Here is a 14,789-nt window from a genome sequence, read left to right as displayed (position 1 = left end):
AAGATTGCTTAGCCAGTGGATTGTCAGAGTTATTAGTGTTCACTAAGTAGAGTTGCTTCCAACAATGATTAATCACAATTCTTAATGGTGACAGGTCCCTTAATAATGTTGTTTGATCCAACCATAAGTACTGTAGAAACACCTGATAAATGCTCACTTACACCTGTCGACACCCTTAGACTGCTTTTATGATATATAAAGCACATAGGGGTTGATTTACTAAAAATCGGAAAGTGCAAAATCTGGTGCAGTTGTGCATGGTAGCCAATCAGCTTCTAACTTCAGCTTGTTCAATTCAAAACTTTGGCAAAAAAAATAACCTGGACACCGATTGGTTTCTATGCAGAGCTGCACCATATTTTGCACTCTCCAGTTTTAGTAAATCCACCCCAGTCCCTATTATCTGTTATGGTCAATAAAATCAGTTTTTGTTTAGACACTTCTAAAAATAAAGGCCTTTTATAATCTAATAAACTGGCAAGCCCCGCCATTGCTTATGAGATGTTGGAGGATACTTCAATGCTGCAGTACTAATGGCACTTTTCCACTGCAAGTACCGGCTAGTACCGGCTCGGCTCTACTCGGCCCTGCTTGGCCCGGTTTGCTTTTCCACTGCGGTACCGCATGGTATAGTGTCGGAACGGTTCGGTACGGTACGGTATAGGTTTGCTTTTCCACTAAAGTAGTACTAAAGTTAAGTGGGTGGGATAACAACGGGGTGGGTGGGATTCTCTGACCAATCAGTGGCTAGTAGTGACTGCATACAAAGGATTGTGGGATATGGTACCAGTTTGGTACCTGTTGGAACCACAATCGAGTAGGTACTGTTTTTTCAGAGCCGTACCATACCGTACCGTTCGGTTCCATGCAGTGGAAAAGCAAACCTATACCGTACCGTACCGAACCGTTCCGACCCTATACCATGCGGTACCGCAGTGGAAAAGCACAAAAGCGTGCCGAGCCGGTACGGTTCTATGCAGTGGAAAAGCGCCATATGAGTTCTTTTCTTTTAGGGACCATTTACACCTCAGCATTTTGTAGCTGGAGGAGAAAAAAAATGAATTATTTTCTATGTAGATTGTTCACAACCCAGCTCCAAGTCGCCTGTAGCCAAACACCTGAATCAGGCAGATTTGAGTATTTTTAGCACGTTTTTATTCCCATAGAAATTAATGGAAATGCTCCATTTGTGTGGTTTTGAGCACATTAGTGTGTTTTATTTGTGCAATATTCTGCTCAAATGAAAAATGTAAAAAATAAAATGGTAATAATTAAATGAATAAATATCTACACAAACAACAAAAGTCATAAATCAATAAAATAAATGAATAACACGTAATAATACACAATTAAATAATAATTAACCTCTAATCTTAAAAACATTTAATATTATTATTAATAAAAAAATAATAAACACCCAAACCAAAAAATAAATAACTATAATAATAATTATTTTGTTTTTTTTTATTATTTCATTTTATTTTTTTAAGGGTTGGTGTTAAGGTTAGGGGTTAATTATTTATGGTTACTTGGTATTCATTTTTCAAATTTATTTAGTATTTATTTATGATGATTATTTTTTGTGTATTTATTTTGCATTTATTTACTAATTTATCATCATCATCACTATTATTATCATCACCCTAACAAAAAAGTAAATTAAGAATAACCCTAACTCCAACTCCTAATCCTAAACTAACCTAACCTTAGAGCAGTTGTAGCCCTAAAAAGAAAAACAAAATGGATCCTGTTCCTTTAAAGCATGTTATACAGCACAGTGCTTATGCTGTGTAATTTGGCCCTATCACCTGAAATACCGGGAAGATCCTGCCTGTTGCTGCCTTCCCATTTTTAAACGGACCACGTTTATCATGGCTGCTGAATTCCTGGTCCCGTGGTCAGTTTATGTGCGGGTTCTGCTCCGTTCTCTCCCCCCCTCCCTCCTTTTTAGCTACTGTCAGTGCCCACCCCTCCCAACCTGCTGCTAAAATTACTGTGTAATGTACATACAATCCCCTCTGTTAGTTAACATTCTATGCTCCAGTGTATGTTCTTTGTAAAAAAAATATGCCAATTTGTACCTTATTTCATAGCGCCGCTCTGCCCTCACGTGACTGCCCGTTGCTCCCCTACTCTCCTCCCAGCTGACGTCAGCGGGGGATTCTCAGCCCCTCCCACTGTAGCTGTCAGACCAGGAGAGGGAGCAGCGAGCAGTCATGTGAGCGCCGAGCGGTGCTATGAAATAAGGTACAAAATGGCATATTTTTTACAAAGAACATACACTGGAGCATAGAATGTTAACTAACAGAGGGGATTCTATGTACATTACACAGTGGCTTTACAAACACTTTAACTCTAACTCCTTACCCTAACAAAAAAAAAAAAATAATAATAATACTAATAAAAAAATAAATAAAAGCTAATAAAAAAGCTTAAAAAGCTGAAATGCCTAGCAAAAAACAATACAACAGATAAAAGTTTTCTCTATTGGCTAATAATAAACACCAACGCTCAAAAACGCTGTATAAAAACGTGCAAGTCGCGTATAAAAACGCTACGTTCAGGGTGAATGCAGCATTAGAGCTTCTTCACACCAAAAGCCCTGAGCAGCCTTGTCCAGATCAAGACAAGGCTATAAAGCCTTGTTTCTAACGAGGGTAATACAAACCATTGCGTTACAGTGCTGTGGACTGAAATGTTTTTTTTTTTAGTAATTTTATTCAGTGCAGCCAGTTTTGAAGCAAACTACTACATCACAACACCAATTTGTGAATAGAACTGAATGAAATGGGACATTTCAATAATGTTCTAACAAGCAAGCAAAAAAAACAAAACAAAAACTAAACACTGATGTACCAGGGACAGAGCATCGGCATGGTTTACGCCCAGGATATACCAGCAGTAGTGAAATCAGCGAGGCTTGCTGGTACGGATGAGCCCTTAGAGTGGAGGATTCTCCTATTTACTAATACAGATAGTAAATGTTTAAAACTTGTTTTCTCAATAATAAAAAAAATAAAACCTTCATAAGCTGGGAAAAATAACCACACAAATATGGTATATAAATAAACAAGACTTTTATGTATAAGTGACCCCAGATGAATGGAAGCCTATTGTATGTCAATCATCAGCTGTCACTTCTTATACTCTGAACTTTCAACTGCACAGAATAGGAACAAACTATGTGAAATATGTCAAACAGAGGCCAGAAACACTAGCAACATACCGGACAACAAGAGAGATTAAAAGATGGTGAACATGTGTTCCAGGTCACTGATTTTGTCTTCATTAAAATGTCACAATTGTTCAAACACACAGATAACAAGTAGAGCTGGTGTAGTAAGGCCTAAAGGCCTCATGCACACTGGGCACTTACCCAGTTCTCCTAAATGCTTTTCCTCCAAGTAGCAATGTTTTGGCAGAAAAAAAACACTTGATGCACTAAATAATTCCATTGGCCAGAATAATAATTTATTTTGGCCATTAAAATGAATTCACATTCAAGCACTTGATGTACCTAGCATTAACACACGTTTGGGTGCGTTTATACGCGTCAAGCATTTTTTTTTCCAAAATGCTGCTGCTCCTGGATGCGAGGGGGGTTTTTTTGCCTCTAAAAAAAAAAAAAAAAAAAAGAAAGCCAGATGGCCCTAAAAGAAGCATTATCAGCGCTCGGTGTGCATGAGGCCAAAGAGGCAAAAAAGTACTGTATTTGAAGGAACTATTCTAAATGTTGAAGGGCATTCGTAGTCTGAAAGAAATTTATACATGTATGGAAGAAAGACATTGCCACCTTTTTTTTTATATTATTATTTACTAAACTTGTAGAGTCCATATACGGTACATTTATCTGGGCCCTAGTGGCAGCAATATGTTTTGCATTAACCTGTTCTCAATGGCTGAAAACCTATAAATGGCGGCCGGACTGGTGGGCCTTAATGTTCAGCTGCTGCACACATGTGTCCATGGGGAACTGTATTTCTGTGCTAAGCAGCTATCACTGCACTCATTCCCTCACAGTGATCAAGCCATCATAGACCGTCATTGTTTACGATTCGGAGCTCCCGTCTGTGTGAGCACTTTGACAGTCAATCACAATGATCACATGATTGGCAAGCCCACCCCCGCCTCCAGGCGTTAAAACTTTCTTAAACACACCAATGGCGAAAAATCCCTTCTAATGGCAAAGGGTTAAGGCAGCTCATTCAGTACAACTCATATCTGATCCATTTTTTCTTTTTTTTAAACACAGCTAACAGCAAATGCATTGTTATGCACTGTAGTGCAGGTACTTTGCCCACTACTGTAGTGACATGGAATCTCAGTCAAAATAACTAGCAAAATAGCACCACTGGTGCTACAACAGTGCATAAATGCAAATAAGTGTTACATTTTCAATAAAAATAACAAACATGTTATACTTACCTGCTCTGTTGCAGTGGATTTGCACAGAGCAGCCAAGATCCTCCTCTTCTTGGGTCCCTCTTCGGTGCTCCTGCCCCTCCTTCCTGTTGAGTGCCCCCCACAGCAAGCAGCTTGCTATGGTGGCACCCGGGCCGAGTCACAGCTCCCTGTGCCCATTCAGACACAGAGCTGGGGCCCAGGCCTGCCCCCCTCTCTTTCCTGATTGACTCATACCAATCAAAGAATGCCTTCCAAACTCGATGATAAACCTTCCTGAAAGTAGATTTCCTAGCTTTTAACAGAGTAGGAATCACCGACACCAACAGCCCTCTGTCCTTCAGCACCTGGCTTTCAATAGCCAAGCCGTTAAAGCCAGCAACTGTAAAGCAGGATGGAAGATTGGTCCCTGAGACAGATCTTCCCTGAGAGGAAGTTTCCAAGAAACGTCTGCTACCAGCCTTACCAGGCCTACGTACCAAGACCGATGAAGCCAGTCTGGTGCCACCAGAATAACTGGAATCCCTTCAACATCAATACTTCTTAGCAGTCTCGACAGAGGTTGTATTGGAGGAAAAGCGTAAATCAGACGCTACTGACTCCAAGGGACCACCAGGGCGTCTGCGGCGTAGGCCAGAGGATCCCGAGACCTTGACACGAACCTCTGCCCCTTCCTGTTGAGACGGGAGGCCAATAGGTCCACGTCGGAGGCCCCCCACCGGAGACACAGCTGATGAAACACCTACGGATGAAGAGACCATTCTCCTTGAGCCAACGTCTGCCGACTGAGAAAATCCGCTTGCCAATTCTCTACCCTTGGAAAGTGCAGAGCAGAGAGGGCCAGAACATATAGTTCCACCCATTTCAAAATGCAAAGTACTTCCCGGGCCGCCAGGGCACTCCTTGTGCCCCCTTGATGATTGGCATTTGCCACCACCATAGCATTGTCCGTTTAAATCCTCACTGGGCATCCCTGCAGACAATCCATCTATTGAGACAGAAAGTCTGATAGCCTGAATCTCCAGTATGTTGATCGGCAGACTGGACTCCTCTCGAGTCCAAACAACTTGAGCCGAGTATACTCCCAAGACACCTCCCCATCTGGACAGACTGGCATCCGTGGAAATCACTGTCAAATACAGGGCAAGAAAGGATTTTCCCAAGGGAAGCGCTGGAGAGCGGAGCCACCATATCAGAGAACCTCTTGTACCCCAACTCAACATGATCAGATCGTCCAAAGAAAGCGGATCTTTGTTCCATTTGGGAAAAAACCCTCCTTGCAAAGGTCTGGTATGGAAATGAGGAAACTGAACCGCCGCGAAGGTGAAGACCATTAGACCCAGCACTTGCATGCAAGTCCTGAGCGACAACCGACGATTGGACAACAGGAGCCAAATCGCACCCTGTAACTTCAGAAGTTTCACCTGTGGAAGAAACACCCAGGCCGATGCAGAATCTAGCGTCAGGCTCAAGTAGTTCAGCTTGATAGACAGAGTCAAAGCTGATTTTTGAAAATTCAGTGTCCATAGGAGCTCCTGCAGTGTTTGTACAGCAATGTCCAAGTCGACTTCTAGAGCCGAAGAAGACTGCGATCCCCTTCTACGGAAGCAAGGCCAACACCGGGACCAAGACCTTTGTGAACACCCGAGGAGCAGAAGCGAGACCAAAGGGTAACGTCACGAACTGATAATGCTCTCCGCCCACGGCAAAATGAAGAAAACACTGGTGCCCGACATATACTGGAATATGAAGGAAAATGCCCTTGAGATCAATAGAAACCATAAAATCACCCTGATGAAGGAAAGCTACAACCATGCGTACGGACTCCATCCGAAATCTCTGAACCTGCAAAGTTGTTTAGAGCCTTGAGGTCCAAGATTAGGTGAACCTTGCCTTCATTCCTGGGAACGGTAAATAGATTTGAATAAAAACCTTGAAAACGTTCAGACTCTGGAACCGGCACAATGACTCCTTGTCCTGAATGAGCAAGGTCCAAGGGTCCAAAAAGAAGCGTAGATGTCCACCCACCTCAAATGCGGGTAAAGGCGCCTCTTCAGGCTGGAGAAGGATCGTCTGCGGAACCAGTAGCACCTGCTTAGGACTTACCATTCTAGGATCTCTTGGAGCCTCCTGCGAAGTTACAGGTGGATCTCAAGCCCTTTTCCTGCGATCCAGATGGACGAAAAGGCCAGTTATGAGCCGAGAAAAAAGGACCACGGTTACCACGAGGTTCCTTGCCCTTAGCCGACCGCAGAAGTAAAGTACTCTTACCTCCCGCAAGGCCTTTGATGATGTCTTCCATAGAGGCATCAAACAAGCGGTCACCTACAAAAGGTAGATCAGTCAGCACCTTTTTAGAAGCCTGGTTAGTTGACCAGTACTTCAACTAAATCATGCGGCGAAAAATTACCGCCGTCAAGGATACTCTGCCAGCCAAGGGGTCGCATCACAGATGTACTGTAGCCCCAAGATCAACTGATCCGCCAGCTCAGGAGGGTGTTGACCCCCCTACCAGATCCTGGCGTAAAATTTTTGCCCATTCCATTAAGGTCCGAGATACCAAGGTGATCGCAAACATCGGCCTTAACATGGAACCTGCCACAGTGAAAAGGTAATGGACCAGAGCCTCAGCTCTCTTGTCCACAGGATCCTTAAAGGATGGAGAATCCTCTACCGTTAAAAACATGGCTTTATTCAGCCTGGAAACCTGAGTGTCCACCGACGGTGGAACCATCAGTTTCTTCAGGAGAGACTCCTCAAAGGGATATCTCCTAGCAAAACGGTTAGGTATTCCAACCATGCATTTCAGGGAACCCCACTGACTAGTGACAATCTCGTCAAAATAGGCAGGAAAGGGGAACACCTTATACACCTTGGAAGATCTGCGGGTGCCAAACTGCACCTGCATTGTCAACTCAGTATCAGCTGAGTCCTCCAACTTTAAAGTTTCCTGCACTGACACAATCAATGCCTCCACCAGCGCTTTTTCATGCGCAGCTGCAGAGGAGGAGGATTCATCCTCACTGTTAGAGCACTCAGGGTGCTTGGACACAGACCCAGTGGGCTGACTCACGTCCACGGCAGCCAAATCCACCTCAGACTCTGAGGAGGTAGAGGATACAGATAAAGCTTCTTGCTAGGCTGTCTTTGCAGGGCCATATCAACCTTGGACACAAGTGACTGCATTGCTGCTGTCATGGCCGCCAGGGCAGACTGAGACCCAGAGGGTCAAGGATTGGGTCAGGTGGTGATATGCATTCCAGGGGCTCCATGGTTAAACCGGAGACGCACTGTGCACAAAAGTGAAACCCCCCGCACTCCGATTGGAGCACCACAAGTAGCAGCACACCTGAAGCGCTGTATATAGCAGAGGAAGGATCGTATACCCACAGTCACTCACCGTCCCAGAGCTGGAGAGCGCCAAACAGCCTGCCACACGGCGATCAAAGAGGAAGTGGATGCACCGATACTGACACCAGAGGCCCAGACCAGACTACAAAATAATGGCTGCCGCTATCGATTACACAGGGAAACCAAAAACATGGCCGCTGAACTACACAAACATGGCCGCTGAAGATAGAGAAAACCATCCACAGCAAAATGGCGGTGCCATGCAGTACAAAGAATGCAGGCACCCCTAAAAGAAGACTGCCAGCGGCACACTCCCACTGCCCTAACACTAATTCAGCCCCCCACCTCAAAAAACGCCCGAGCACCCAAAAGGGGACTAGGGGAGGGGACAGGTGAGGATGACCATTGCAGAGGAAACCCTGATAGGGAGAGAGGGGAAAAGCGTGAGGGGAGGAAGGACACAGAGAGGGCCTACCATCACCAGGGAGAGCCCGTGACCACCCTAGCAATGCCCAGAGAAAAGAGGGGGGGACACTACTCACCACACCTTGGCCTTAAGGTGGCCACCGCTTTCGGCAGTCCACCGCACCATCTTGGAATGAGGGTGCTGCAGCCAGAGGTACGCTGCAACTAGGATCGTGACTGCTGTCGTGACCAGGGCTATGCGACCTCGTAAGTTGTTCCACTCGCCGGCCAACCCCTCTCCAGTGGAGCTATGTCGTGGTCAACCTAGAGCGAAGCTAGTTGGGTCGCGCTTGCAGGCAAGACTGGGAAGACCGTAAGGATCTAGGACAGGGGTGTCAAACTCAATGTAATCGCGGGCCACATCAGCATTAATATTGCCCTCAAAAGGGCCAGTTGTATCTGTAAGACTAGATGTCCAGAGCATCCCCTACTCTTACATAAGATGTCAAGAGCCTCCCCACCATCAGAAATTGAGCCCCCCACCCTCCCTTACATCACAGTGCATTCCCTTATCTTGTGCTGTTGCTGGGAAGAAGCTGTAGGCATTGCTGAAAAGCAAAACGTACTGGGTCTGGAGGAGGACCAGAAGAGGGCTGGAGCTCTCCTGCAGCTGCAAGGGCCACATGAAATGGCCTTGAGGGCCGGATTCGGCCGGGGGGCCTTGTGTTTGACACCTGTGATCTAGGATATCCAGTTCAGCTGTTGTTTGTAGTCCACACAAGAACAGGTTGATTGTACTTCACACAGGAACAGAAAAAAAAAAAAAAGAAAAGAAATCCATTTAAAAAGGAAAAAATGCAGGACTGCAGATCCCAGCAAGCAGCCAGGTCCTTACTCCTGACTAGGCAGAAAAACTGAAGTCCTATAGCAGGAAGTGATGGTATACCCCCTGGGACTGCCTCAGAAGTGTAGCCAAAATTGTTTCTGCCTAGTCAACCCCTGAAGAGAGAGCAATAAGTATTTTGTCTATTATTTTTCCTTAGTGGGATCTGTCCCTAAATTAAAAAAAGGAATACAACCTGCTGGGTTGTAAATAAGATTCTTTTTGTTTTTGTTTTTTTCTCTTTACTTTTTTGCACTTGTTGCTCATGTGTATTGTATTAAATTATTATTTACTGACTTGCATAATGTAATGGCCAGGAGGTTGACGCCACAGACAGGTTGGGCAGTGGTATCCACAGTCCCTTCCTCTATTGCTACACCCGGCACAGGAAGGCCCCAGTCTGGTTACTGGGGCCTCTATTTGGCAATCAGAGGAAGGTTGTACCATCCTTGCTCCTTTCTGTCTATTCAGATCAGCGATCTGAATATGTGTCACTTCCTGTGTCGGCGGCAGTTACTTTATTTTGTTGAGGCCTGATCTTCAGGAGGCTCTAATGCAGTCGCGCCACTGCCGCGCATGCGTGTTTACTCTGGTGAAGACCTGAAGACCGGCGATGACATAGCCGCACATCGCTGATGATGCAATCTGCCTAGGTGGTGTCTGTGAGCTAGTATTTTCGCCAAACGAAATGTATGATGTAAGTGGTTTGAGATACATTATTGTGAATCATTATAACTGTAAATTAATGCATTTCTAGTAATGGCCATTTATGTTTACAGAGTGGTAAACAGTCCCTAAAGAAGAAAAAGTTGAATGTTTGAAACGCGTTGGAATATTTCCAGCTCTCATTAGCATCTACTGTACCTGGATGTGCAATTATGATGAATTTAACAGCAAGTAGCTGGAATTACCACAATGTGCAAATTGCTATACATGTATAAATATATGCTGTAAATGTTTTTTTCTTTCTATTGTGATTCTATTTTTGAATCTTATGTACTTATGTCCTTTACCCCAGTTTGGGGCTTTTTATATTATGTGGTTTAAATAAAACAGGAAATGTTATATATACAGTATATATATATATATATATATATATATATATATATATTTTTTTTTTTATTGGTTTACTTGCATAATTACGTTGACCCTCGCAATCCCACTAGATAAAGGAATCCAATTTCTAGACATTAATTGGGATGATGGCAACTATACCCTTGAAACCTCTTTTTGTTAAGGAATTGTGTTATAAGCAGGTAAAAAAAGGGGGGAAAAAGCCTGAAAAAGAAAACAAATGCAGCCACCACTTCTAAGGACTTGTAAGCTTCAATATGCTACATTTTAGTTCCTGAGTTTAGATACACCTTAAGTTGTTCAATTGTTCACTGTGCACACAGCATTATACCTGAGCAAATTCTTTGCACTGTCGTGTAACAATAGACAGCTTAACACCACCAACATATCTAACAGCAAAAACTGAGCGTTTATAATGAGAATAATGGGTAATTCCAGCAGTCTCTGAAGATATAAAACATTAAGATAGATGAGAAAAAGTATTTGCAAATTGTAGTATTGTAATGCTCTGTCTGCCAATATCTAGTTAAGAAAAGTGAGAAGAGAGGTGGAGTTGCATTTAAACTACTAAAAAAGGATAGAATAAATAGATTGCTCTAAAGAATTAAAGGGAAATACCATTCAACTTTCGTTGTAGAGCCTCTTCTTGTAAACTTATGATATACATCTGCTCATCGAGATCCTCAAGGATCTAAAAGACATTAAAAAAAAATGAAAAAACAATATTATCAAAATACAACCCAAGTCCCTTAAAGTTTTAATAAACCCAGGACCCTGCATTCACTATATCTGGTCTCCCACAGTACACAGAACATGGAAATGCAATTATTTTTGTAAATATAAACTGCTAAATACCTTTTTTATCAGCAGTATACAGCAGCCTTGTTTCTCAGTGTCCAGCCGAGCAATAGTTAAAACTTGTAGGAGGAGATTTCATTCTCTTCCAACTGTCCTATGAGGCTGCAGGACCCCTGACTTTGTCTGGACAGTGCCTAATGACCTCGTGCTGAAAAAACTCTCTAGCAATACACACCAAACTGAGCTTGTTCAGAGTGCCTCAAGGCTCTGTACTATTAGGAGATGGATTGGGGACTGTGAAAGGAGGGGAGGATCAGAGAAGACAGGATCAAACAGCCTTTTACACAATGTGGATTAACCTCTTAGGTTCCAAAGTGAGTATGATAAGCATGCTTTACTGCATATACAGACTGATTGTACTGTTGTGGGTTTAGTAACACTTTAATTTAAATTGAAGGCCCATTAAAACATACAGGACTTGATTTCATGGTATGTATCAGTGAATATAACACATATACAATATACAGCAAAACAGAATCCTGCCCTTATAGGCTACAAGCCACATCATTTACGCCACAGCTGATCTGAAGACAGAGTTGTTTTTAAAAAAGGTGATTGTAGCTGGTCATAAGTTAGTATGAGACAGACAAACAGACCCACATATTAAGATGTAATTTATGAATATAGATAATAAAATCTTTTTGAAAACACCCTTGCAACTTAGAGCCCCTTTACACATAAAGGGACTGCTGCGGGACAGTAAGAGGACCAGGTCCTCTAAACCTCAGCCTGAAAAAAACCTTGTGGCCAAAGGAAGCATCCGCAGATGCCAACACATCCACTTTATAGAACATTGTGAAAGTGTGCACCAAGGATCAAGTGGCCGCCTTGCAAACCTGCTCCACTGACACCTGATGACGAAGGCCCAGAAGGGACTAAGCGCCCGAGTAGAGTGCGCCTTGACAGGGAAATGAGGAACCTGACCATTGATGAAATAGGCCTGAATCGTCGTCTGTCTGATCCATCTGGAAATGGTCACAGAGGAAGCGGACAACCATTTCTGAGGCCCATCCGAAAGCACAAACAGTGAGTCCGATTTCCTAAAAGGCTCCATAACTGGCAGGTACAACCTAATCTCCCAGACCACATCCGAGGCATTCAAAGCAATTTCCTTCGAATGTTTTGGCCTGGAACACAGGGATTGCAACACAATGTCTTCATTCAAATGAAAATCAGAGACAACCTGAGGAAGGAACGATGCACAGGGACGAAAAACCACCTTATCACTGTGAACCACCAAGTAGGGTGAACAACAGGGTAACGCCACCAATTCAGACACCCTGCGCGCAGAGGTGAAAGCCCCCAAAAAGGTCACCTTCTGGGGCAGTGTAAGCAGGGGAATCTCCCAAAGATTCTCAAAAGGAGGCTTCTGGAGAACAGATAACCAAAATGAGGTCCCAAGGCAGCAACAGAGACCGCACTGGAGGGGTCAATTGCCTAGCTCCCTGAACAAAAGTACACACCAAGGAGTATGTGGCCAAGGGCCATTGAAAGATGACTGCTAAGGCAGACACCTGACCCTTGATAGTACTCAAGATTCTGCTCAACCCCCCGTTGAAGGAAGGTCAAGATCCCAGCCACCGAAAAAAGAGCAAGGATGAACCCCAAGAGACTCACATCACGCAATGTACATCTTCCACGTACGACAGTAGATCTTCCTAGACATAGATTTCCTATTTTTTAATAGCGCTGGAATCACAGAGACAAACCTGTATCCATCAGCACCTGGCGTTCAACAGCCAAGCTGTCAAAGCCAGCGACTGTAAACCAGGATGGAGGATTGGTCCTTGGGACAGCAGATTTTCCCTCGACAAATGGGAAGGCGCAAATCAGACGATACTGACCCCACGGGGCCACCAGCGCATCTGTGGCGTCTGCAAAAGGATCCCGTAACCGAGCCACAAACCTCTGCACATTTCTGTTGAGCCGGGGCGCCAACAGATTTACCTTGGAGATGTCTCACCGGAGACGCAACTCATGAAACACCTCCAGATGAAGGGACCATTCACCTTGTACAACGCCTGTTGACTGAGGTAATCTGCCTGACGGTTTTCCACCCCGAAAATGTGCACTGGACATTCCTCAAGACGATCCGTCCAATGTTCCTGGCACAGTCTGATTGCTCAGAGGAACCAAGACATTAATCAGTGTCCAGACCCCCTGAGCAGAAATTTTGCCAAGGACGCCTCCCCAGCCAGACAGGCTGGCATCCATGGTGACCCCTGTCCAATACAAGGGGAGGACGGATTTGCTCAGCCAAAAGAACCAAAGAACGAAGCCACCATATCAGGGACTCTTTCATTCCCTGGCTCAGCCAGATCTGATTGTCCAGAGGCTGTGGATTCTTGTCCAATTTGGCCAGAATCTACCTTGCAAGGACCACATATGGATCTGTGCAAACTGAACCGCCTTGAAGGTAGACACCATCAGGCCAAGCACCCGCATGCAAGTCGGGAGGGATTACCATCTGCTGGACAGCAGGAGACGAATTACAGCCTGCAGTTTCTGGATTTTGTCCAGAGGAAGGAACACTCTGGCTAAGGCCAAGACCAGAGTCAAACCTAGATAGTCCAGCTTTGTGGACGGAACCAGAGCAGACTTCTGAAAATTCAGAATCCAGTTAAACACCCTCAAGCTCGTATGGTGATTTCCATGTCTTCCACCAGCAGCAGGAGACTCCGCTCACAGAAGGAAGTCATCCAAGTAGCCCAGTACCACGATCCCCCATTAGCACAACAATGCTAGCATCAGGGCCAACACTTTCGTGAAGACCAGAGGAGCAGAAGCGAGACCAAATGGTAATGCCACAAACTGATAATGCTCCTCTCCCACGGCAAAGCGGAGGAATCGCTGCAGACTGACACATATTGGAATGTGAAGGTAAGTGTCCTTGATGTCGATGGAGGCTAGAAAAATCCCCCTGATGCAGGGAACTCACCACCGTTCAAACAGACTCCATTCTGAACTTATGCACCCGCACAAAGCAGTTCAGCGCCTTGAGGTCCAGAATTGGACGCACCTTGCCTTCCTTCCTGGGAATGTAAACAGGTTTGAGTAAAAACTCTAAAAACCTCTAAAAGAGCCTGTAAGCAGACCGGGGACAGTCACACGCTAGAAGGAAGAACCTTACCAGACAGTAAGAACGAAACTTGATCTTGTAGCCCAACCGAATGACCTCGTGGACTACCTGACTTGTACCAGGGGAGTCCACAAGTCCCGGAATCAGTGAAGACGCCCCCCTACGCGAGATACGGGTGAGGGTGCACCTTCATGCTGAAGGGTCCTTGCCTGCGGGTCTGGAGAAGCCCGCACTTGACTTGCCAGACCAAGTTCGCTCAGTCCTGAGGGACAAAAAAACTTCTTATGACCCGAGGAGGGCCCACATCTACAATGAGGATCCTTGCCCTTAGTAGCCTGTGGAAGAAAGGTACTCTTCCCCCCTGTGAGGCCTTTAAGGATGTCATCCAGGGTAGCACCAAACAGGCGATGTCCTTGAAAGGGAAGATCAGTCAAGTCCTTTTTAGAAGGCTGGTCCGCAGACCAGTATTTGAGCCAAAAAAAAACAAAAGACTCTGAAGGACCACTGCCGAAACAGAGAGCCAAGCCACAAGGGGAGCCGCATCCAAAAATATATCACAGATAAACTGCAGCCCCAGCAGGGTGACCCACGTCCGCGGCGGCCGAGTCAGATTCAGGATCTGATGAGACAGGGGAAGGCGGGGGGTGCTTTTTGCCAGCCCATCGCCCAAAAGCCACCTCCACCCCAGACACCAAGGACTCAAGGACCGCCATCAGTGCATCGATGCATGGATGGGAC

The 14,789-nt window shown here is 44.9% G+C and overlaps 1 protein-coding gene across 1 annotated transcript in view; it reads right to left on the bottom strand.

Annotated features, from left to right (window-relative positions):
- LMBR1 (limb development membrane protein 1) overlaps positions 1–14,789 on the bottom strand; it is a 387,912-nt gene that overhangs the window by 101,923 nt on the left and 271,200 nt on the right. Inside the window, exon 9 of the mRNA XM_082259842.1 lies at positions 10,733–10,805. Coding sequence (XP_082115968.1) covers positions 10,733–10,805 — 73 coding nt within the window. The remainder of the gene's footprint in view (positions 1–10,732; positions 10,806–14,789) is intronic.

Source organism: Pelophylax lessonae (assembly GCF_965119305.1).
Source record: "Pelophylax lessonae genome assembly, chromosome: 5".
In the NCBI taxonomy this organism is placed as follows: domain Eukaryota; kingdom Metazoa; phylum Chordata; class Amphibia; order Anura; family Ranidae; genus Pelophylax; species Pelophylax lessonae.
This window is presented reverse-complemented; position numbering and strand designations above follow the sequence as displayed.